We start from the raw sequence: 24,907 nt of genomic DNA, 5'->3' as shown, positions 1-24,907 counted from the left end.
CCCAGTGTTGGTGTGGCTGTGTGGGTCTGCCCTGCGGTGTATCAGCCGGGCGCCCGTGTTGGCCCCCTGGCGTTGGTGTGGCTGTGTGGGTCTGCCCTGGGCTCTCCCATTCTGTTTGGTTGGGTGCTGCTCTGGGTCATCCCCTTTGTTCAACATTTTCTGTTTACTTTTGTGTTCTTTTTCAGCTTCTCAAGTTGGAAGCTTCCATCACTTTTTCAAGCGTTCTTTTTCTCATATCTGCATTTAAAACTGCACATTTCTCTAATCTTTGGTCTAGCTGTAACCTACAAGTTTTGAGAGAGCTCTTTGGACTTTTAGTGCTGTGGGGTTTTTAAACGTTTTATGGGGAAACACATGTGGCCGTCTAGCAGGGTTGCAGAGAGGGCCTGAGTGCTCCCAGCCCTCCCCACCACAGGTACCGCCACGACCTGCACAGTGAGCAGAGCCGGACGGGACATGGCGCAGGACCACTGATGCTCCTGCCGCCTGGGGTGCCCTCCCAGTCCAGGGCCCTGTCCAGGATGCCAGGCTGCATGGAGCCTCACATTCCATAGCCTCCTCCGTCTGTGGCACCTTCTCCCAACCTGGACACATTTGAGAGTCCTGGGCAGGTACTGCGTGCAAGGTCCCTCGGCTGTCTGTTGGGGATCCCACAGAGGTGGGGCGCCCTTCTCTTTGCCCCATATCAAGATGTACCTGAAGTCACGTGACTTGTCACGGGATGTTGGCCTTGGTCACTGCCAGGCTTCTCCATGAAAGGCCACCTGTATTTCCTCTGTTCCTTCGAAACAAGTCACTTGGTCCAGCCTGCGCTCAGACTGGGAGGAACTGCGTCTGTCCTGGGTGGTGTTAACGTGTGTGGTCACTGGCGGTGTTGTAGGAGACACCGCGGCTCTGCAGTTGCCCTGTTTCTCCTTAAAGCTCTGCCTCCACTCCTGGTGCCTATCAGCTGACCTCCCCTGCAGCCGTCTTGTCCTGGTGCCACTGTGCGGTCCCCACACTCCTTCACCATTCGTCTTCGGAATTTACTCTCCAGTAGGCAGCATGGGGCCTTCGCTGTCAGCTCTGTCAGTTTACACTCTGTTTGGAAGCTCGTTATCAAGTCCACACTATGTGGATTTTTATTTCTTCCTGTGGTGTTCCTTCATCTTTATGAGTGCCCTCTTTCTTTCTGAGAGTCCTTCTCGCCTAGAAGCTGTGCCCGCGGAGGGGGAGCCTGCAGGGGCGGCTGCATGTCTCCCCCCGGGTCCCAGCGGCCTTCTGCGGAGTTGTGGCTGGGAGGACCCCTTCCTCCAGCTCCTAGCTCACTTTTTAAATCTTCATCTGTGCCCACTCTGCTGTTCGTTATTTTTGAATTTTAAAAAAAGTTTAGTGATCATATTTTTAATTTTCAAGGACTGTGTCTTTTTCATTACAGCCCATTTATGCTTTTCTATGAATTGATGTCTTTTCTGACATTTTGAGGATGTGCTGGGGCTCTGAAAGCTGTCTTCTCTTAGCAGTCTGCTGGTCGAGCTTGGGGTTTTTCTGCCGTCCCGTTGCTGTTTCTCGCAGAGGTTGGATGATTCGTGGTTGTTTGTTCACATTGATATGAATGTGAGTCTGAAGTTGAACCCCTTACTTCTGCAGCTCATGCAGGGCCCCTGACGGCTCTGGCTGGCCCCGGTCAGATCACAGGAGTGTCGTCTCCCGTGCAGCCAAGCGGGGACAGGTGTGATGTGTGGCCCTGCTGGTATACCCGAGTCTCTGGGCCAGGCCAGCAGCATTGCGTGGGTGGCATCGTGCAGGCCCTCCTGGCCTGGGGGAGGCTTGCTGGGGGGCCCTATGGCTTGGGGGCTTTTGTGTGGATCAGAGGGTCTGCAGATTCTTGAGCAACGTGAGGTAGATCCCTCCTTCCCCACATTCCCAGAGGCGCTTGCTCTGCTGAGCACTGCCTGTGTTCATTTTCACACTCGCTGTGCTGATGCCACGGGCCTGGAAGGATGCTGTTCAGCCACCTCTCAAATGAAAAGGCATGCCTTGTTTTGACAAAGTGTCAGAATTCCGCAGGCACCTCTGTGCTAGTGCTTTTACTTCTGGCCTCATTTATTGGGAGGAAGCCCAAGGAGAGTCAGCTATGGTTAGTTACTTAGGGATTGGTTCTACGTAAACTTCTGTTTATTAGTAACATCTTAGTACGTTTAAAAGCTTTACAAATACCTGTGTCATATGACTTGTTCAGTCCGCAGTTGTGCTTACTGAACCAGCATGACTGCGGGGACATGGGGGTAACTGCTAATGGGTACAGGGTTTCTTTCTGCGGTGATGAAAATGTGCGAAATCATGGTAATGGTTGCACAGCTCTGAATATACTAGAACCATGGAATTGTACACTTTAAGTGGGTAAATTTGCAGTTTGTGAATTATAGTCTAATAAAGATACTGTAAAATAACTTACTGCGATAATTCCCAGTCCCTCAAGCCTCCGGGGAACCCAGCCTCTGTGTTTGGGGGTTGGGATGGGGGCCAGCCTTGAGTCAGCGCCCTCCAGGGCCACCTGTCTCTCTCCTTGTGTGGCGGGAATTCTCAAACATGCAGCAGAGTGCTGGTGGGGAGCGAGCGCCCAGCGTCGGTGGGTGTCCCGTCAGAGCCTCGCTGGGCAGCGGGTGACTGTGTTCGTCTGTCTGACGTGCTGAGCGTGCGGTGCTAATGGGGAGGCGGTGATCGGCTCTGTTGTCTTTCTGTCGAGTTGGTTGGGCTCTGCCCAGACCTTGGCTCTGGGGACGGTGACCCTGATCCGGCGTCAGTTCAGCCCACCTGGAGGCCTCAGAGCTGCATGGGCTCCGGGCAGCCCCCAGGGGCTGCTCGAGGGATCAGGACTGCAGCGGGAGGGGAGCTCTGTGGGTGTGCTGACCACCAGGTCCCTTGGGTGTAGTGAGGTTCGTGCCCTAGCTGCCAGTCCACACGCTGGCTGCCAGTTCTTCGGGGCGCTGCCTCCCTGGGTGCCCATCTTTGGCCAGTGGGCATTGTGAGGTGTATGTGGGGCAGGTGGGCCAGACTGTGAGACAGACCAGACTGGAGGAGACTGTGTAGCCCTTGCCTGCCCAGCCCACACCCTTGTCAAAGATAGCAGGGGAATTGGCGCTTAGCTCTCTGTGGGTGAAGTGGGGGTCCCTGGCTTCCTTCCCTGCCTGGCCTCAGGTGCCTTTGTCAGAAGAGAGAGGACGCCAAGGGGAACTGCGAGTCACTGAGGGGTCTGCCTGCCCACCGTGCTGACACAGCAGATGGAGGTGTGGGGTGCAAGGGGACCCAGAGCGCGCTGGGAACGACCGTTGACTCCAGGCCTCACTGGTGTTTCTGCTGCGGCCTCTGGGCTGGTTCTGTGCTGTGCACCAGATGGCCCACGGTGCCTCTCCTTTGTGCGGGTCGCAGGTCTGCTGCTTCTCCTGCCGCTGTCTTTTAGGCCTATCGCTTGTGGGATGGGCTTGCTCCAGGAAGGGGGTGTGTGATTGTTTGCTGGGGTCAGTTGACATCTTGGTCCCCCAGGGGTCCCGTGCCCCTCCTCCCCAGAAGGCCTGGTGTGGCACGTGCGCTTCCTAGGATGGCACACAGTAGGCTGGAGCAGTGCCATCTTCTCCGAGCCTGGAACCTGGCCAGGCAGTGGCTCTTGGAGGAGAGGCTGGCGGGGTCGCCAGCTGGACACAGCAGATGGGGCCCTGCAGGGAAGGCTGAGGCGGGTGTGACCCAGCCCCTGGCTGTTGGAGCAGGAGGCGGAGCCTAGGGCACTCAGCCCGGGAGAGGGGGCCTTTCCACACAGGCCCACGGCGTCTTGTCTCCTGGCCGGAGGCTGTGTCTGTGAGACATTGCTCGGTGGTGGGGAGTGGCAGCAGGCCGGCCAGCCCAGACAGAGCCCTTTCCGGACACCCTGAGCTCAGGAGGCCTCGAGAGAGACACGTACCATGCTGCCCACGCCCACCCGGGCTTGGAACTAACGCCATTCGACGTGGAGGAGAGAGTTTTGTGTGGCACCTGAAAATTGTAGGAAATTCGCACCCAGTGTCCGTACGTGAAATTTTACTGGAACACATACAAGGAGTGAACTTAAAAATATAAAAGGAGGGCCAGCCCTGGTGGCCTAGTGGTTAAGTTTGGCGTGCTCCGCTTTGGCAGCCCTGGTTTGGTTCCTGGGCCTGGACCTACAGTGCTCTGTTAGCGGCCATGCTGTGCTGGCAGCCCACATGCAAAATAGAAGAAGGTTGGCATGGATGTTAACTAAGGGCGAATCTTCCTCAGGAAGGAAAAGGGCAAATCTCTATTCTTAATCGTGAATTGCTGAGGCAGTCATGTGACACTTTTATTTTATTTTTAACAAGTTGTCAGTTAACCAACAGTTGGGAATCGGCGGTAACGTTTCATGTTGTGTCCTAGGGAGGCGTCAGATCCATCACCTGGGGAACCAGCTGCAGCTGAACCAACACTGCCTGGACACAGCCTTCAACTTCTTCAAGATGGCCGTGAGCAAGCACCTGACCCGCGGCCGGAAAATGGCCCACGTGATCGCGGCCTGCCTCTACCTAGTGTGCCGGACGGAAGGCACACCGCGTATCCTTTGGTTCGGGGCCTCCCGGAGGACCCTGTCTTGGCTCTTGGTTGGCCCCCTCCAGTGTGGCTGGTCATCACAGTAACTCGGTGTTTGTGTTTAATAGAGGCACCCGTTGGGTTAACTGTCAGGATGCGTGCAGGGCTTTCTGGACTCGAGGTGGCCGTCTACCGAGTGAGGAGCTGGGGAGCGGGGTGCCCATTCCTCCTCGGCCCTTGGGGAGGACGGGGTGGGCGCTCTACCGGCCGCTCTGCAGCATCTTCCTGTGGTTGTCCGGTTGTAGCCAGGCCGGTGTCCTGTGGTGTGGGTGGGTGGCTGTGCAGAGGCCTGCTGGCCTCCCTGCCATCCGCCGGCCTCCCCTTCTCAGAGATGACTGTGGTCTGCCCTCTTCTTGTGCTTAGATGGCTGTGCTTGCATCATGAGTGTGGCCTGCGCTCCCCACTGCCCTGGATTCACATGCATCCAGAATTCTGTCCATTGCATCTTCCTGAAGAAATCCTTCCAGGGCTTTCTGGTCCCTCCGCTTTGGCCATCTGCTGTCTGTGCTTTCTTGTGTCTCTTTTCCTGTCACTCTGGGGCTCCTGTCACCTCTGGTGTGTGGGACCCTGCTCCTGGCCCCATGTCTTCCAGTGGCTTGCTGAGAATGGGCACTTGAGAACATCTGAAGATGGTCTTCCTTCCGCCCGCACTCTTAGGGAAAGCCTGGCGGAGTTCCAGGTTGCAGATCGGTTTCCCAGAATTTGGAAGGCGGTGCCTCCCGCATTCCCGTCGAGCAGTTCGGTGCCCTGATCCCCCATCCTGCGTCTGACGGGTGGGCTGTTCTCGGGGGCCTGTGGCGCCTCTGTCTGTTCTCGCTCCGTCTTGCCGTGCTGAGGATGCACAGCCCTTCCATCTGCAGCCTCCTGCACAGCCTCCTGAGCCACCCTGCTTTCTCCCTCTGCGTCTGTTCGCTCTGCTGCCCCACCCACCTGCCGCCTGTCTTTTCCTTCCTCTTCTGCACAGTTTCACCTCTAGCTTTGGGAGAGGGCCTAAACCTCATCTTTGAACGAGGTCTTCGTTTCTGCTTTCATGTTTTTAATTTGAAGAACTCTTTGTGTTCTCTGAATACTTCCTTTTTGTGAAATCCCGTTGTGCCTGGATGTGGTGTTTTCTCAGCTCTTGTAGGAAGCAGCCATCGTCTTTGAGCTCTCTTCTCCCGTGGTCTGTTGGTCTCTGTCACAGGCTTTCCTTGCTGGCAGGAGGCCCTGGCTGTCTCCTCCTGTTTAAGCGGGGAGTACTGGGAGGGTCCTGGGACAGTGTGCCTGGGTGGGCTTGTGGCGACCCTCAGTATCAGAGTGTTTCATTAAGATGTCTTTAAAATCTTGAAATTTATCATTTTAGCATAAAAGTGTCTAAAGCACATGTATGCTTTAAGGGCTGATGTCCAAGACGCAAGTTAACAGAGAGCCCACCGCTGGCCCCCTTCATAGCCCTTCCTCTGCCAGGGTCGCACTGCCTGGGCTTGTGTCAGCCACTGCCTGGCCTTTCTGTGTGCTCTGAGCGCCCAGGGGCGTCCTGGAACAGCAGAGGCCTGCCCCACCTGGCTCTAAGGAGGACTGCGTCCTGCCAGAGGGAGGGCACGCGGGGAGGGCACGCAGAGCCTCCTGAGAGTTTACAGGAGCCACTGGGGCCGTCGGGGAGCAGGGCACAGGTGTGCAGACTGGCTCAGGAAATGTGGCTGGGGCAGCAGGGAGCGAGCTGCTTCTGCCCCCACTGGAGCCCCCTCACTCCCGGCAGGTCAGAGCAGATGCTTCTGTGGGGAGGAGTGGGGGGAACCTCGCCATGAGGGTGTCCACCAGCTGGCCAGGCCCGCTGACCAAGTGGAAAGAGCAGTGTGGTGCCCTGCACTCCCTGGGTGGATGGGAGAGTGGCATAGCCCCCGTGGACAAGTCAGAGGTACCCCTGGCCGGCAGGCCCACTCCTCCCGTCTGTGAGAAAGGCACCCAGACATCCACACACACACTTGTGCGTGACGTTCGTATTCAGAGCCGCACCTCCTCTTGCAGCCACACGTCCCCCGCCAATGGTTGGGGTAGCATAGTGGGCGTGTCCACACAGTGGGCTGTCACTCAGCGACAGAAAGGGACAGGGTCATGCGTGAGCCTCGGAAACATGACATTCAGTGAAGGAAGCCGGACACAGAAGGCCATGCGTTGTGTGATTCCTTTTATAGGAAATGCCCAGAACAGGCGAATCCCCTGAGACAAAGCACATCAGTGGTTCCCAGGGGTTGGGGGAGGTGATAGCTGAAGGGCTGGGGTTTGTTTCTGAGGTGATAAAAATGTTCTAAAATTAGATTGTGGTGATGGTTGCACCACTCTGTAAATAGACTAAGAGCCACTCAACTGCATACCTTGAGCAGGTGAATTTGTGGCCATAACTTTGACCTTGTAAAGCTTTTTTTTTTGGTGAGGAAAACTGACCCTGAGCTAACATCTGTGCTAGTCTTCCTTTATTTTCTGTGGTGTGCTGCCACAGCGTGGCATGATGAGTGATGCTAGGTCTGTGCCTGGGATCTGAACCTGCGAACCCCAGGCCACTGAAGCAGAGTACTCAAAGTTAACCACTATGCCACAGGGCCGGCCCCTTGTAAAGCTATTAAAGACGAGACAGCAGGGGTGTGGGGAGGCTAGCGCTTGGCCCCTCAGCCTGTGGGGTCCCCTCAGCAGTCTCGCCCCGGGCAGGCCTCAGGATGGCCGCTTTTGGGGAGGAGGGTTGGGGGGTACAGCTGTGACACGGTCCTTTCTGTCCTCTTCTGGTTGCTGGCACCACCATCCCTCCCTCACCCAGACAGAGTCGCCAGACTCATCCTGGACACGCCTGGGCTCTCACCACTCCTCTCTCATTCCTGCCCCTCCGCCCTCCCTGCGCCCCTGGCTTGGCTCTGCAGTCCCTGTCCTGGCACCGCCTGCCTTCTACATGAACCCCAAGCCCCTGGAGCACACGCGAAGGCCCCGCTCTCTTCTCCTGACCCGGACTGCCCGCAGTGCCCCCAGCGTCTCTCCCACCCCCAGGTGTGCCAGGCCTTGCACTCTCACAGAGGTGTCTGGCACATGTGGGGGCAGGCTTGGAAGAGAGTTGCTCTGCAGACCTTCTGTTCCTGGGCCAGGGTGGGCAGCATTGACAGGCAGGTGCACGGGCCAGCGTGTTTCCTGCAGAGCTGTCCAGGTTTGTTGGTGCAGTCGTGAAAGACAGCAGTGGGAGGTGTTTTTGCCCACAGCTGGTTTTAAGTCTTTGATGTTTACTGGGCTTTAGCCGAGCTGCCAGCCGGCCTGTATGTGAGCAAGTGAATCGAAGCCAGGAAGCTGCTGTCACCTGTGACCTGTCACCCCTGTGGGAGCCCTGGGCAGGAGCGCAGGGCTGCACAGAGCACTCCCACGCCGACTGGCTGCGTCCTGCCCTCCGCTACCTTCAGACCCTCATCCTCTCCCCGGCTTCCGACTGTGCCTTCTCACCCCGGGGGCTTGCTAACAGCAGGTTCTGGTTCACAGGTCTGGGGTAGGCTTCCAGAGTCTGAGCTTCTGCCCCTCCAGCCACCCCTCCAGAATGTCCCTCTCTTCAGGCTCAGCCGAGAACCTTGTTTCTCACCTACTCAAAGAACAGCGCAGTTGGGGACCCTCCTTCCTCCTGCCACCGGGCTTCCCAGGTCACCTTTACCTGCTTTCTTCTGTTCCCCTCTGCTCGCCTCCCCAAGGACAACCAAGGAGTTAAAAATGTTTTTAAATAGACTTTATTTTTTAGAGTAGTTTTAGGTTCACAGCAAAATTGAGAGGAAGGTGCAGCGATTTCCCATATGCCACCTGCCCTGGGACACAGCCCGTGTCGACATCTCCCACCAGAGCGGGGTATTGTTACAACTGGAGAACCTCTGTTGGCACGTTGTCATCGCCCAGAGCCTGTGATTTATCTTGGGGTTCACTCTTGGAGTTGTACATTCTGTGGGTTTGGCACATGTGTAATGATGTGTGTCCATCGTCATGGTGTCACACAGAGAGCATGGGGTTGAGAGAGAAGGCCTCAGGATGGCTGGTTAGCATCTGTCAGAGGTGCCCAGCATCACCGGGCAGAAGGAAGTTGCAGTTTCAGACCCACGCCAGTCTGAGTGGAGAGGGCTGCCCGCAGCCGCTGTTGGAGCCTGGGCCCCTGGAGCTCTGGAACTGCTGCCTGCTGGGGTCCCATGGTGCTGGGCATGTGCACACCCAGGGGTCCAGCAGTCCTGCTCTGCTCGGCCGCTGCGTCCAGCCGTCAGCACCGTGAGCAAGGTGGGTGTCTGTGCGGGAGGAGCCTCCCCTCCTGGCTGCCTTCCATCTCTGGGGGGCGTCGTTTGATGAGCTGAGTTCTTAATTTTAATGAAGTCCAATTTGTCTCTTCTCCTTTATGGTTAATGCTTTTGCACCCCGTTGAAGAAATCCTTCTCTGCCCTAAGTTGTGGAAATACTCTCCCTCCTAGAAGCTTTTGGTTTGACCCTTCCCACTGGAGTTTAGGGTTTTGGAGGAGTTGGTTTGTGTGTCTGTTGTGAGGAAAGGGCCAGGGTTTGCTTCTTCCCGCTGGGTGTTCTGGTGACCAGGTGCCATCTGTCGAAGACCTTCCCTCTCAGCGCACAGTTCTGGCGCCGCGGTTGCCAACCCAGTACCTGTGGGTCTGTTGCTGGTGTCTCTGACCCCTTCTCTTGCTCTGCTTGCCTGTCCTTGTGCCGAGACCAGACTGCAGTCATGCCTCGGTCTGCGCACGAGGTTGGTTCCAGGACTCCCTACCTCACCCCTCCGGATGCCCAAATCCTGGGATGCTCAAGGCCCTTATATAAAATGGCATGGTATTTGTGTACAATCTACGCACATCCTCCCGTGTACTTTAAACCATCTCTAGACTACTTATAATACCTAATCCAGTGTAAGTGCCGTGTAAATAGCGGTCTACTGTATTGTCTAGGGAATAATGACAAGAAAAGTCTGTACATGTTCAGTACAGACACAGCCATTACAGGCCTTTCCATCCGTGGCTAGTTGAATCCAAGGATGTAGAACTGTGGATATGGAGGACTGACTGTATTTGAAAAACAACGGCTTATAACATGTCTTGAGATCTGTAGCATGAGACCCACGAGACCTCGAACTCCATCCAGCTGTTCTGCCTCACTGATGTCTGGGCCATTCTTGGCCCTCTGTTTTTCTGTATAAATTTTTGAATCAGATTGTCCATTTCTGTAAAAATCTTTCTGTGATTTTGATTGAGGTTTATGGATCAATTTGGGGAAGTTGACATTCATTTTAACAATATTGTTGATGCAAATAATCTGTAACCAATTTATAAATCAAAATTGGGGTGAGTTTATTATGAGCCAGATCTGAGGACCAGATAGCCCGGGAGAGTCCTTTCACAAAGGAATGGAGCACTCCAAAGAAGTGGGGTGGACAGCGTGGTTATATGCCGTCAAAGAGCCTGCATCCCATGTGATTGGAATGTCCCTGTTACAACAGTCAGGAGATTGCCCCACTGGCACAGCGATTCACACAGCAGTTGAGGGACACAGCAGGTAGCAGGTCTGTGGTCTCCAGCTGGGTGGTCACAGGTGGGCGCAGCAGTCAGTCCCTAGCCCGGGGAGAGAGGCTCATCCTTAAGGAAATGCCTGTGTGGGAGAAATTACTTCTTTCTTAAAGGGCATCATTCTTGTTTTGGGGACGTACTAAATGCTTAAAGCAGACATACAGTCGTGCTCCACGGCCACGTCAGCCCCTTTTGGAAAAACAAGGTCGGGCCAAATTGGTTTTACACCAAATGGCTTCCTCGTATGCTCTAGCATGTCCTGTTGCCTGCCATTAGTTTCTCAATATTGAATCTTCCAGTCACTCAACGTCCCTGAGTTCTTTGGGTGGTCTTTACTTTTCCTCAGGGATGTTTCCTTACCTTTGACAAGGAGGTCTTACTCGTCCTGTCTTAGATTTGTTCCTGAGGATTTGTTTTGTCGCTAATGTGTAGAACTACAATTGAGTTTTGCATGCTGATGTTATATCCAATAATACAAAATTCAGTTCTTAAGCTCACTTCTTGAACTTTGGATTCTCTTGTTCTGTTTTTAACGCATATAGTTGTGTCTGCTGCCAGTTTTAGTTCTTCCGTCCGATCCGTCCCCCTGCCATCTGTCTTTGGCCTGTGGCGGCCCACGTGGTGGTGACAGTGGTGAGGGTGGTGTCTTGGCTCCTTCGTGGGCCCTGGAGGGTGGTTTTCGACCCGTCGCGTTAGATGTCTGCTGTAGGTTTTTGTCGATGCCCTTTGTCAGGGTGAGGGTGGGTCCTTTTTCTCAGCTGCCACGAGCTTCTATCGGGAAGGACAGTGCATCTTCCGTGTGTGTTGGTGTGGTCATCACGTGGGTTTCCACGTGTGTACTGAGGTGAATCACACTGGCTGCTTTTTAAAGGTTGACCCAACCTTGCTCACTCGGACTTGGTCATGGCACGTCACCCTTTTTAGATATTGCTGGCTTTTCTTTGATAATATTTGTGTAGGGGTTGTGTGGTTGGTCTGTGTTTTTCTTCTTGTAATGTCTTTGTCAAGTCAGTGTGTCATGGTCACACTCGCCTCCCGACTGCTGGGGGAGTGTCCCCTCATGCTCCGTGTCTGGGCAGTCTGGGGTGATCAGGACCGTTTCTTCTTTAAGTGTTTGGGGAAAATCGCCATGAAGCCATCTGGGCCTTTAGCTGTCTTTGTGGAAAGGTCGTAATTAGGGATTCAACTTCTCTAACAGACGTAGAACTATCCAGACTTTCTGCTTCTTGTTCCAGTTTTCGTAAGTTGTATTTTGCAAGGCTTTCATTCAGATCATTTCAAACACCCAATGTATTGGTGTAAAGCTACTCTTAACATTCCCTATTATCCTTTTAATGTCCATAACAATTGTTGCGAAGTCCCCTCTTTCGTGTTATGTTGGTAATTTTGCCTTTTTGTTTCTTTGGTCGGTTTGGCAGGGGGGTTACCAGTTTTGTTAGTGGTTTCTTCTTGATGACAGCTTTATCGAGATGTAGTTCACATACCATACAATTCACCCGTTAAAAGGTGCAGTTCAGTGGTTTTAGTTATAGTCACGAGATCGTGCAGCCATCACCACAGGCAGTGCCTGGACATTTCCATCACCTCGAAGGGAAGCCCGCCCGCCCCTCATGCCCGTCTCTCAGGCCACCAGCTCTGAACTCGGTGGGCTGCCTTCTGTCTTTGCCTGTTCTGATGTTTCGCGTAAACGGGTTCGTCAGTGAGGCCCTGGTACGTCCAGGTCTAACCTTTGAGGCCCTCTTAATCTTAGGTTCTCTTCATCTTAGGTTCGTGCACCTGATGACACGCAGGAAGCCAAACACTGAGGCATCGGTGCGTGGAGATGGAGAAAGATGTGTGTAAATTGGCCAGAATGTGTAGGCAGGAGCCTGGGTTCGCTCACGTCCACCTCCCCAAGAACAGGAAGCGGGGGGTTTATGGGACTGAGGGGCTCGGCAGGAGGAGCTTCGGGGAAACAAGGGGTCAGTCCTGACGGGCCCCTGGGCAGTGACTTCTGGGCTTCAAGGCTGCTGAGCCCCGGCTGTGGATCTGGTGATCACAGCCTCCCTGCAGGCATTCTCTTCCTTCTGCTGAACAAGCTCACAGCCCTGAGAGCCGAGCACCCTCAAGTGAGACAGGAAAACAGCAAATTGGTGGAGCATCTGCGGTACCTCAGGGATGGGCTTCCGCCCAGCCACCTGTTTTCTCGAGCAGCAGCGTCGTTTCCCGTCGAGCTTCCAGTCTCTCCCGTCCTCGCCAGCGCTCTGTCAGGCTTCTTAAAGACCAGACTTTGCTTTGTTGCTTGTCTCTATTGTACATTGATTCTGTGTTTCATCACTTTCTTTCTGTTATTTCTTTCCTTCTATTTTCTTTGGGTTTATTTTACTGTTTTTCCAGCTTCTTGAGACAGATGCTTAGGTTCTTGATTTTAGTCTTTCTGGTTTTCCTCATATAAGCATTTGAGACTCTCACTTTCTCTCTGGGCGTGTTTTAGTTACATCACACAGTTTGATGTGTCATATTTTTATTATTCAGTTCAGAATATTTTCTAATTTCCATGATTGTTTCTTCTGTTGGTGCAAATTATCCATAATCAATCTATAGATCAAAATTGGGGTGAGTGTATAATGAGTCAGGTTTGAGGACTAGCCTGGGGCCTTCCTTCCCCAAGGCAGGAAGGGCACCAAAGAAGTGGGGTGTCCAGAGTGGTTCTATACTGTCAAAGAGCATACATCACATATGACAGGAGTCTCTTTTACTTCCGTCTCAAGGTGCTTAACTGGCACAGCAGGTCAGTGGTGGGCAGGTCAGTGGTCACAAGGTGAGCACAGCAGGTCAGTAATTAATCCTTAGTTTCCAGGAGGAGATGCTTATCCTTCTGGAATAAACATCTTTCCCCCCATACTGGGGGGGACGTTACATCCCTGTCTTTAAGGGCATCACTCTTGTCTTTGGGACATAGTAAATGTTTACAGCAGATGTACAATGCATGCTCCACAGGCCACATCAGGCCCTTTTGGAAAAACAAGGGCAAGCTGAATTAATTTTAAACCGAATGGCTGCCTCATATACTCCAGTATATATTAGTGCTTTTCATTTGTTTATCACTTCTAAGATCCCTGAGTCATTTACAATGTATTGCTTATTTTGACAACAGTTGGGGTTTCCGGTTATCTTGTGTTACCAGCCTCTGGTGAAATTCCTCTGTACTTGGGGACATTCGCTAGGTTGTTTCCAGTGCGTGGGGATCAGATTTCCAGCCCAGCAGAGGGCCTGTTTGGTAACTGCCACGTGCAGCTGTTGGGTGGATCGTTCTCTAAATGGCACTTGGGTCAGGTTGGTTCTTCGTGTCAGATCACCCTTTGCTGGTTCTGAAGGAAGAGGGTGCAACCCCCCACTGCCCGTGTGTACGTGCCTGTTTGTCCTTCTGTCTGCTCGGTTTTCCATTCTATCCTGAAGCTGTGTTACTGGGAGGACACAGAGTCACGACTGGATGCCTTCCCAGTGGAAATGACTCTTTTACCATGATGAAATATGAACGCTTTTCCCTGAAATTCTGCGTTTAGTTTTAGTGTAACCCTGCCGCTTTCTTTTGCTCAGAGTTTATGTGGTATTTCTCCAGCTTTTAAAATTCAGTCCTCCGTGATATATTTAAGATGTGTTTCTTATAAGCAGCATATAATTGTGGGGTTTTTTGGTCTACTCTTAAAATCTTTTTTATTGGAGAATTTCGTCTGTTTACATTTAATGTACTTACTGATGTATTTGGGTTTAATTCTAGCATCTTACTCTTTTTCTACTTGTTCGTTTCTTCTTTGTTCTCTCCACCCCTGCCCCCTTAGAGAAATCAGTGTTGTGTTTGAACAAACCCCATCGAGCTTTTTGGTCCTACCTGTTCTTAGGATCTCTGTGGTGCTTACCAAAGGCCACCCTGTGTCCTGACTGGCCAGGTCCACCTTCAGCCAGCTCATAGACGTGTCCCAGGTTACCCTTGTGCTGGAACTGGCAGCTTCACTCATGTGGACCCCATTTGACCCTTTCCATTCCTGTCTTTCTGTGCTTTTACCTGAGGTCATTCTTTCAGTATAATGAAAGTTTTTTTTAGTATGTCTCCTGGAAAAAAAATTCTCTCAGCTTTTGTTTATTTGAAAACATCTTTATTTTGTCTTCATTTTGAAAGATATTTTCGGGGTCTGAGGGCATCGTGGTGCTGAGGCTGCCCGAGCTTGGGGGTGAGTGACCCTCTCCAGGTTGTACCCAAGCTCCATCAGAGTGTGGCCTAATTCTGCCCTCTGCCAGGCCTGCTGCATCTCAGGTAGCTGGGGAGGGTGGAGGGCTCAAGCCCATGAGGCCACCTCTCTTTTACACCTTCAAATGTTGTATCGAATTGTGTACTTTTTGCAGGAGTTGTGCTGTGCAGGGGGCTCAGGGCAAGTGCTCTTAGAGCCTCTGCCACAAGTGCTCAGTGTGTACAGGGAGCAGGCCCAGTGCGTGAGAGAGCGGGCCCAGCGCGTGAGGGAGCAGAGACTTCCCCTTGGCCAGCAGGAGTGCTGTAGGCAGGGGCGGAGTTGTCCCTGGCAGGGTGTGGCTGTCAGCTCCTGCTCTAAACAGAGCTGTGGGCGGGGCCCGTAACTGCCAAATCGCACTCGGGAAAGATTGGTCAGAGCGGGAGGGACCTGCAGAAGGAGGGTGTGGCATTGGCCAATGGATGGGCGCTGGGCTGGTGGTCCCTCTCAAAGCTCGAGGTTTTGCTCCCAGGTGCTGACGGCGCTGTTGTCCGGGAACTCACCCTCTCTCATCCCACTGGGACCTGGGAGTGGTGGAACTGGTTCACATCGTGGGTGCCCCACTGGTCCCACCGTTCATTCTTCTGCTCCAAGTGGCTTACATGCACACGCATGACCTTTCAGACTCTCTTTTGGATTGGACGTGCAAGAGCAGTTTCTCTATGTGGGCACCCTGAAGAAACATTTATGTGTGAGGCCATGCAGAGAAACTTCATGTTCTTTTTTGACCTTTAGTTCTGCCTTATTTAAATCTCTGTAAACTTCTCCATTTACCGAGAAGGAGCCACACTTGAAATCAGGTCCAGTCTGTGATTGCTCTCCCAGAAGCAACATGGTGATGGTGCAGGTGGCCTCGGTCCCTGCCCCACTCTAGCATGGTGGAGTGGACCCCTGAAACCACCTGCACCCTTTCTCAGAACCTGTTGAAGGTCTGTGGGTGCCCTCATGCTTTCCTTTGTTTGGACTCTCAAGAATGTCTAGAATCTTCTGAAGGTGTTTTATCTGTCACTGGCCTTTGTGTTTATGCATCTCTTCTAGGACCAGCCCTCAGAGTCGGTGTTCAGTGAGCAGAAGTGCCACCTATGAGAACGTGGCAGGGACCGGGAGGGGGGCAGAGAGTCCCCAGGCCATCGTAGCAGGCATGCTCATGCCCAAGCACCGTGTTCAGTACTCTCAGGGCCTCAGACAGGCCTCATCCCCGCTAACTTAACTTTTACATCATCCCGGCAGTTTCAGCGGGCTGGTATCCCTGGGCCAAGAAGGTTGGGAGAGGCTGTTTAGCAAAAGAGAAAGGCTGCTGGGAAGGACACAGGCCCACTGGCCGTGCTGGACAGAAGACTTTTTGAAGCCACCAGAAGATCCCCAAATTCCCATTAATTAGGGGACCCACCATGGGCCAGGCCCCAGGGGCCTTGACAGGCTCTGGCCCAGGATGGGGCAGGAGGGGAGTGTGGACGCCCTGTTGAGGGAGGCAAGTAATTCAGATTGTCGGGGCTCGGAGGGGGAGCTTGAGTTGTCTAGACCCCCTGTGGAATGCTTCCTAGCAGAGCCAGTGAACATCGGAGCAGGGGCCCTGCCATCGTCATCGCAAGGAGAGCAATCATTTTAACTTAGTTAAAAGTTGAATTCCAATCTCCTTTTTAAAATATACACGCTTTCCCCATCATTGTGCTATGAAAAACCTCAGACACCTGGCAAAGTTGACAGAAGCTGCAGGCCCACACCGCCTGGAGTTTGCGTCCACACCTGGCGGGCCCTCTTTCCGCCCTCTTCTCACCGCTCCCCACCATCCCTCTCTCAGCCAGGTGCTTTTTGGGCACATTTCAAAGTAAGTTGCTGACATCTGCCCACTCCCCACGAGCCCTTCAGGGTCGGATCATTAGATTTCAGTATTTATTTATGGTTCTTTTCTCCTTTTGAGGTAAAATTGGCATAGGATGGAATGCACAAGTCTTCCTCATACCATTCAGTGAGTTCTGACAGATGTGTGCGTCTGTGCAGCCAGGTGTCCCATGAGGGTACAGAGCAACACCATCATTGCAGCAGCTTCCCCATGCCCCTTGTGGTCAGGGCACCCACTGTTCTGATGATGCCCGTGGATTAGTTTTGCTTGTTCTGGACCATCCCAGAGGGAAGCATGTGGTGCATGCTCTTTCCTGATGGCATGCTTTCGCAATCCAGCCATGCGGTGTGTGTGAGGAGGGCTCCGTTGTGGGAACCTGTGAGCAGTCATGCTGGCGAGTAAATGCTCAGAGTGGGAAAGCTGGTCAGAGGGCAGGTGCATGTTTGTTTTTACAAGAAATGTGCAGTGTCTTCCCAGCATGTCTGTCCCGTGTGCGCCTGCCAGCAGAGGGTGTGAGCCGGGCCCATCCACGTCCTTGCCCGCATTCGGTGCTGTTGGGGGTGTCACTTTAGTTCACGTTTCTGTGACAGCTGACAAGGGCAGGTCTTATTTCATGTGCTTATGGCTCTTTGCTTCTCATCATGAAGCATCTGTTCAAAACTTTTGCCCATTTTTTTGGCCTTTATTATTATTATTTTAAAAATAGATTTGATTTTTTCGAGCAGTTTTCAGCTTACAGGAAAATTGTGCAGAGTTCCATGTGCTCCTCCTCTCCCCAAAGAGTCCCTGTTAACACCTGGTGTTAGTGTGCTGTCTGTTACTGTTGAAGGACCAGCATTGATATGTTATTATTAACTGAAGTCCACAGTTGACATGAGGGCTGACTCTTGGTGGTGTACGTTCCCTGGGTGTGACAAATAGACAAGGCCCCGTGTCCACTGTGTGGTTTTGCACACAGTATTTCCACTGCCCTGAAAGTGCCCTGTGCTCCGCCTGTCCCCCACCCCCCCGTCCCTGGCACCCATGGGTCCTTCCATCTCCATGGCTAGGCCTTTGCCAGAGCATCATCCTGCTGGAATCACACAGGGCGGAGCCTCCTGGTTTCCTTTTTTCTGTTGTCTGTCTTTGTTTTGTTTTTTTTTTGAGGAAGATTAGCCCTGAGTTAACTACTGCCAATCCTCCTCTTTTTGGTGAGGAAGACTGGCCCTGAGCTAACATCCGTGCCCATCTTCGTCTACTTTATATGTGGGACGCCTACTACAGCATGGCTTTGCCTAGTGGTGCCATGTCCACACCCAGGATCCAAGCCGGTGAACCCTGGGCTGCCGAGAAGTGGAACGTGCGCTCTTAACCACTGTGCCACCGGGCCAGCCCCATGTTGTCTTTCTGATGTTGTGGTTTCCACTCCTTTATGCGCGTGGCCTTCCTTTCATTTCCCCTGACTTGGCTTTCTTTTCTTCCTGGTTCTTTTCACTGGCTTGTTGGCTGGCTCTGAGTGTGCTCTGTTGTCCCATGGCTGCGCTCGCCTGACATGCGTGCCCTCTGAGACTGGGAGACAGGGTGCCTCTTATTCAGGGGCCTTTGACACCGGTTCAGACACCCGCCACCTCACGTGACACCGCTTGTGTGAGGCTGTGGCATCAGGGACTTCCTGTCTCCTTGAAGTGTTGGGTCCAGCATTTCCCTTGGGACACCGGTCGGGCTCTAATTCAGCCCAGGGGATTTCTTTCTTACTTCTCACAGCCACAGCAGACCCATGAATGACACGAATTTTCACTTCATTTAACAAGTCTGCTTAGCGCTTGTGTTTTGTATTTTTGTGTATGTGTTCAGCTGAATTTGAATCACTTAGGACATATTCTGGTTACTGTTTAGTCATCTGCTGAGAGCGAGGACAGGTCCCATGCCAGAGTCCCCACAGCTGTCCCCTTGAGCACCAGCTCTGTGGCGGTGCCTGCTGGCCACCAAGGGTAGCCTAGTGTCTGTGCGTCTGTCCCCCAGGACCACGAGTCCTGAGGAGAGGACACTGCCCTGCAGGCGCTCAGTGGATGCTCCCAGAGTGGAGTGAGTGTTGTCGCGCACTTTGCACTTCCGGGCTGTGCCACGGGCAGACGACCCCTCAGTGCAGTGGACACCTGATGGGGCAGGGCCCGCGTGGGGTGCGGGAGCTGCTCTGTGCAGGCAGCGTGCACTCTGAGGACCGTGTGGAAGGTCCCGGGCCCCGCTCTGCTCCCCTGTCCTGGTCGTGGTTCACAGGGGGCTCCCGGGAGGTCTGCTCAGCCCTGATGCTGCCGCCTCACTGTTCCGTCATGACCGGATGCCGGGCTTAGATTCACAACAAGGTCCTGTTGCTGGTTTGTCAGGTGGCTGGAGCCGCTGGGCCTGGTGCAGATGCTCCTTGACTCCTCTTGCAGACATGCTCCTCGACCTCAGCGACCTGCTCCAGGTAGACCCATTTCCTCTCTGAGTCCCTCCCCAGGGCGGGCTGGGGCTGGGGCATGTGCCACACACCTCGCTGCTTGTGCTCTTGCCCCGGGTGGGAGGGTCCACCGGCTAAGGACACACAAGAGCATGGTCTCTGTTTTAAAACTGGCAAACTGAGCTGGTGGGGATGCAGTGGAAACAGTGGGGTCACAGTGTTGTCTTGGGGCCAGGCAGCGCCAGCCTCAGAACCAGTGGAGGGAGCCAGGTGAACTTTGTTCGAGGCAAAGGAGAGTCTTTAAAAGACCAAAAAAAAAAAGACTCACCTGCATACATTTTAAACAATATGAAAACTTGTATTTACAGTCTATTTAGAGAAACTTGCTTTCTGGGTACCAGGAAAGTGTTTTTCTGCTGCATCTCTTGTTTCCAGATGGCTGAATGTAATGGAAAGACCCAATAAGAGGGACCCCTGTGTGAATGGGACAGCACAGGGTGTGGGCAGCACCAGGGTGGGGCCAGCGAGGTTCTGCCTGTGTTCCCGGTGACAGTGCTGCGGCAGGCCTGGCCCCACCCTGGGTTGGGGCCCAAAGTGATCACTCCACTGAGGACTCAGAAAGAGGAAGAATGTCATTAAAAAGCGGTATGACTACAGTGTGAGGACTTATGCAGAATTCACACAAATTCCAGCCCTATGAGGAAAGCTTTGTCCAGGTCCAAGTGCCCCACAGGGGGTCCAGCGAGCCGGGGTGCCACACTGTCCCTGGTGCTGGGGCTTCAGTGCTCCCTGGTGCTGACCGGCAGGTAGACTTCTACCTAAATCAGATGCTGCCTATACTTTTGTCCTCCCAGCTGTCTTTATAAATGGCCTCTCTCAGAAGTCCTGCTGAAATTGTCTGTGGTCAAGCTAAAAATAATCCATTGGAATTGTGAAAATGCAGTTCAGGGCAAGGCTGCATGGCCTTGTTTCCCTCCTGGTGACTTCCCAGGAAGGCGAGGAGTGAGGCCCGTGCAGGGCGGCCCCTCCAGAAGTGCTGGGGCACCGCTTGGAAGGGAGACGGAGGGGTTCTCAAGGGTTTTCACTGGACACCTTTGGAAATGGGAAACCAGTCAGGGTACAGACGGAAGAGGGCGACTGGAGTGGATGTCCCTGCTCCCCTGGGCTGAACCAGGGCCCAGGGAAAAGTCACTGTGCTGACCAACGAAACCCTGTACGTTCACGCTGGACCTACACAGACAATTTGGTTTGACCTTTTAATGCCGCAGGTGGAGGGCTGTGCCTTGGGCCCCCTGGGCTGGGTGTGAGGTGGCCTGTAGCTGGGAAGTGGGCAAGGCTGGCCATCACCCCTGCTCGGCCTCACATGCTGCCCCGCCTGGAGGAGCCCATGGCAGGTGCCTTCCCCCCGAGTGGTCTCCCCAGGCTGGGCCAGGCGGGGTGTTCCCAGGCCAGATGTTGTGCACTTGTCCTTGCATGTGGAGCGTGCTGTGTTGGGTGAGGGCCTCACCCAGGGAGCTCGCACTGCCGACGGCTAACTGCTTAGAGGAAACAAGTGAAAGACTTAAAATTGGAAGAGACTACCCAGGTTTTGGGTCTCATTTTGTTTTTATTCATACACACACCAGGGTTAAGCTTCTCCCCGGTGTTGAGCTCACAGTGAATGTGGAGCCGTGCGGGGCCCTGGCACCCCCTGCACCCTGAGGGTCCTGGCAGGAGGCCCCTTTTGTCCCTCTTATGGTGCAGCTGACATAGAGGTGCTCACTTGCTTGGGGGCACAGCTCCCCACAGGCCATCTCCGTCCAGGAGAGGAGTAGGGGGGCTGGCTGGCCACACCCAGCCACGGCCAGCCGCCTTCACGGAGACTGACCCTCGAACTAAGTGTCAGTGTCACGATTTCTAATAAATACTAATGAACGTTAGTATCTCTGGAACCCAATGTGTGCATTTTGTATGCACAGCCTTTTTAGAATTTGTCTTTGCATTTGAAGTCCATTCAGAGGGCCCTTTTATTTGCGTGTCCTCTGCGGGACATGGTTAGGTGGTGGGGGGGGGGAAGGGGCAGCTCCTTGGGCGGCCGTCAGTTCATCTACCCTGGTCTGAACAGAGGCATGAAGTCAGGGGGTCAATATGCTGGAGCCTGGTAGGAACCCAGCAGAGGGCTGGGGGGCTCTTAGGAAGACGCATGCGTGCACACACACGCATGCACACTTTGGTGGGCAGGCCAAGGGCAGAATGCCTGTCAGAAGGCAAGCTCCATGAGCCTCCCAGCCCCATATCGGAGCTTCTCCTGGAGCCTTCAGGGGTGTCTCAGAAGGAATTAGGGAATAACTGGCCCATCAGGTGGAGGGCGCCCACTGCCGTCTGGATGTGGAGGCTCAGCTCCTGCTGGGCAGGCCCCACAGGTACCCTCCATTTCCTGCTGTGAGGGGGACTTGCTTTGCACCATTCTTTAGCACCCTGGTCCCGACGGTAGCAGGCACCCACGTGTGCTGTCTGCAAGCCCAGTGATGGATGCATCACACGCCAAGGTCGTGGCATCTTTTCTGGTGGCCTCTGGGGCACTGGGCCAAGGGGTCATTGTCTAGGGAGCCACAGGCCAGGCTTGACCAGGTGAGGGAGCTCCAGGGCAGGTGAGGACAGGTGTGCCTGCTCTGCACATCCAAGCTTCCTGGCCCGGGCTGCTCTGTGGCCAGCAGGGCGAAGAGGTCGGGCCGAGGTGTGACCTGGAGGCCTAGTGGAGGACGCCTGGGCTCATGGGTGCATTGGGTTCCCCGCAGTGCTGCAGGGGGCTCTGACATCGGATTCTTGAATGATGGAATGTGCATTTTAAGAAAAACAAGCAAATGTTTCCTAAATACAAATTCCATTCTCAGTTGTGATTTCTTCACGACAGGTGAACGTTTATGTGCTGGGGAAGACGTTCCTTCTCTTGGCGAGAGAGCTCTGCATCAACGCGCCAGCCATAGGTATGCCTGGGGCAGCTGCTCGGAGTGGGAGGGGGTCACATGCAAGAGCAAGGACTCCGCAAGGTAAGACGCGTCTCCCGAGGAGCTGCCAGGAGCCCAGCAGCATGGGGGTCATATCTGGTTTAAAACCAGGAGGCCTGTGGTCGGTCCCCGGCAGGTGTGGATGAGGTGTAGATGGAGGGAAAGGGGGTGCTGCTGCGTGTGGGGGCCATCTGTCCACCTCTTGAGGAGCACACCTGGCGCCAGGTGCCTCGGGGAAGGCAGGGCCTCCGCACAGACTAGGGTGCTCTCCTGGCTTCGGTCGGCCTTCATCAGAGCTTTCCCAAGAGGCCCGTTCCAACAGGCTGCTCAGAGGGGCTGCCCCCTACTTTGCCCACCTGTGTCTAGAAGTGTATTTCCTCATATGAAGGAGGCAGCATGAGGGGCCAAGGAGGTTGGGCTGGGCGTGCAGTCCTGAATCACCCAGAGGATAGTCTCTTGGGGCTGGGCCAGCAGGGTGCTGCAGGGTGGCCTGGGCCCTGGGTCCAGCAGAGTGCACCCCACACCCCACCCCCTCGAGTTGGAGTCCTCCAGTAGGGCTTTGAGCAGTTAGCGATGCTTTAGGAGGTACAAATACAACCGGACACCTGGCCTGTTCCCGTGTTGTAGCTGCAAACCCGGAACGTGAGTCCGCCCCAACGGTAGAAGCCTGGCCTGCTGGCAGAGGGCAGGCTTGGAGACAGATGGGCCTCCCTGGGACAGTTTGCTTTAACCACTTAGCATTGTTAGCACTGTGGGCCTTCTGTGATGGCAGGGAGGAATATGAGAAATCAACACCCCAGTTTGAGACTTCTCTTAGTCATTTATCTACATGTCACTCCCATTTTATTAAAACTTTATTATGAAAATCCACTTAAGAAGATGAACTGTTTTAGGGGACTTTTCCCCACTTTTGGATAGGAAGGGCAAGTCTTAAGTGAAGCTTAGAACCACTTAGAATCTAAGAAGGTGGGAGGGACAGCAAAGCCTGCAAGGCAGGCAGTGTGGGTGCCACTGGGAGGGGATCCAGGGCCGCCTGGTGCCTCCCAAATTTGCCCTCCACCTGAGACGTGCACCCCAAATACAGGAGATGCCCATGAAGCCCAGCAGCCAAGATTCAGAACCCGACGCTCTGGCTGTGTAGGAAAGAGTCTGTTTCACAGTTTGGCGCTACACCACTGCATACAAAAAGATACAAAGTAATGGAAGCCTTTAATAATGGCGAGAGCCTTAAGGCAGTCAGCTGCAGAATAAAGGGGTAGCAGAGCGACTAGCACTCCTGGCTGCAGAGAACGGCCCGCGGCACAGCCCTCCCGTGCCTCACAGCACGTGCCTGCCACCCCATGGTGGCTCAGGCGTAGAAGATGAGCTCTGGGATCTGCCCACCCTGCACCCCAGTCCCGTTGGTGCTGTCCGAGGAGCACTGGAACTGGAAGGTCACCTTCCCACACTGCACTTCCGTCATGCCCTCTTGCCCAAAGTAGCTGAGTTCACTGCCGTCCAGGACGGCGCTGGCTGTGTAGAAGGTGTCCTGCTCGACCTGCACAGGGTGTTCAAACCAGACTGAGAAGGTGTTGCTGGACCCGTCCGAGACAAACTTGGTCAGGTTCTGAGCCAGGACCACCCCCAGCCGCTTGAGTTCAATCTTCACGCTGTACTCGGCTTTCCCAGAGCTGGATCCGTACAGGCCCAGCCCTGCGATGAACACCCTTCTGTCCACGGCAAACTGGATGCTGTCACAGCGCCCACGGTAGCGCCACTGGTTGCTGCGGTAGGCGGAGGACTGGAAGCGGTGGCACCTCTGTGGGGCGAGGCCCTTCCTCTTGGTCAGGGGGAAGTCGAGGAGGGGCTTGTTGGCTGCCGTGTACCACAAGAAGATGTTGTGGGTCTCCTCCAGCGTCAGGATGTCCGACTGGGCAGCGCCGTTGGCAAACTCCTCCAGGGTCATAGTGGGAATTCGGACCAGATAGAGGGCTGGCCCCAAAACGTGCCGCTTGTTGCGCGGGGTGACTGGCAGGCCCTGCCTCTTGCACTCTGCCTCGGCCCAGTTCAGCACAGCCTCAAAAACCACCGCCTCCTTGGTGTTGAGGGCCTCCCGGGTCACGATGATTTCCAGTGTCTGCCAGTCAATTTCACAGAAGCCCTCGGACCTCAGGGCCATCTCAGCCTGCGCATCAATGACCTCCCAGCAGCGCTGGGTCAGCTCGGGCTCTTCAAACAGCCGGCTCTGGGACAGCAGGACACAGGCATTTTTGGCTTCTAGACTCGTCTCCAGAAAGTTGACACATGCTTTTGCTAACGCTGGGACAATGTACTTTTTGGCAGCGTAAAGAGTGGCCAGCACAGTGTCGGCTTCTAGGTCGATCTCGTCACTGTACATGTACCTAGACAGGGCAGGGACCACATCACAGGCTGCATGGGGCATACTGGGCACCCAGGGCCTGGGAGACAACCTCATCATCAGTTCTTGTGGACTTCCCCTCCAAAGCTGTGGAATGCTGGCTGGAGGCAACCAGGAGCAAGGACCCACCCCATCCTTGCACGCTATCGCAGCAGACTTACTTTAACAAGATCAGAAAAGCTGCAGGCTCCACGTCGGGGATGTGGATTTCTGACTTGACTTCTGCCAGGTCCCCATAAAACATGGCATAGAAGACAGAGCTACCCACGGCCAAGACATACTGTGGATGAGAGAGCGCTGCCCTGAGCCCCTGGTCCTCCCTGCCCCAGCGGCTGCCACACCCGGGGAGAGCACCATACATACTCAGAAGGTGGCTGGTCCCTTCGGGAGCTCAAAGGGCCTAGCCTCTACCAACCTTGTGAGCAGGCACCCTCTGGGCCGCGCCCGGGGGCCCCACAATGAAGTGGACGTCGGCCATGAGCTCGTTGTTGAACATCAGCGCGTTCCTGCAAAGGACAGAGGCACACGGCTCGGGCCGCGGGGCGCGGGGGCGGAGGGCGCAAGGGCTGGAGCCAAGGCCGAGCAGGGGTGGGGGTGCGGGCGTGGGGCGCGGGGCCGAGGCCGGGCTCACCTCTCGCGCAGTGTCGGGTGGAAGGACTGCCAGTTGGGGCTCTCCAAGTTGTTGTTGTCCGGCGCGGGCGGCGCGGGCGCGGGCGGCGGCGGGGCGGGCGGCGGGGCGCTGGGCGGGCCCTTCCTGCCCGCGGCGGCGGCGTTGCTGTTGGCGATGTCCGTGGCGGTGGCGGCCGCGGCGCCGGCGGGCGGGTACAGCTCC

At 54.6% G+C, this 24,907-nt stretch overlaps 2 protein-coding genes across 5 annotated transcripts in view; one reads left to right on the top strand and one right to left on the bottom strand.

The window, feature by feature from the left end:
* The window catches only part of BRF1 (BRF1 RNA polymerase III transcription initiation factor subunit), a 61,119-nt gene that overhangs the window by 13,600 nt on the left and 22,612 nt on the right, over nt 1–24,907 (top strand). The window contains exons 2-4 of one of the 3 annotated variants that reach the window (XM_046647326.1): nt 4,408–4,581; nt 18,686–18,717; nt 21,584–21,656. In XM_046647326.1, coding sequence (XP_046503282.1) covers nt 4,488–4,581; nt 18,686–18,717; nt 21,584–21,656 — 199 coding nt within the window. In that variant the 5' untranslated portion in view covers nt 4,408–4,487. Of the gene's footprint in view, nt 1–4,407; nt 4,582–18,634; nt 18,718–21,583; nt 21,657–24,907 lie in introns of all 3 variants that reach the window. The other 2 variants (XM_046647323.1, XM_046647324.1) reach the window with 2 other exon arrangements.
* Nucleotides 22,514–24,900, bottom strand: BTBD6 (BTB domain containing 6). 2 transcript variants are annotated; one of them, XM_046647328.1, is made up of 4 exons: nt 24,707–24,900; nt 24,491–24,581; nt 24,237–24,355; nt 22,514–24,058 (listed from the first exon to the last, which is right to left on the bottom strand). In XM_046647328.1, the coding sequence occupies exons 2-4, from the start codon at nt 24,569–24,571 to the stop codon at nt 23,026–23,028; spliced, it is 1,233 nt and encodes a 410-aa protein (XP_046503284.1). In that variant the 5' UTR covers nt 24,572–24,581; nt 24,707–24,900; the 3' UTR covers nt 22,514–23,025. The 2 variants fall into 2 exon arrangements, with proteins under 2 accessions (XP_046503284.1, XP_046503283.1); XM_046647327.1 differs by lacking the exon at nt 24,491–24,581 and having other exon boundaries at nt 24,707–24,840.

This window comes from Equus quagga, chromosome 20 (genome assembly GCF_021613505.1).
Source record: "Equus quagga isolate Etosha38 chromosome 20, UCLA_HA_Equagga_1.0, whole genome shotgun sequence".
NCBI classification, from domain to species: domain Eukaryota; kingdom Metazoa; phylum Chordata; class Mammalia; order Perissodactyla; family Equidae; genus Equus; species Equus quagga.
Note: the sequence above shows the minus strand (reverse complement) of the source record. Positions and strands in the feature narration are given on the sequence as shown.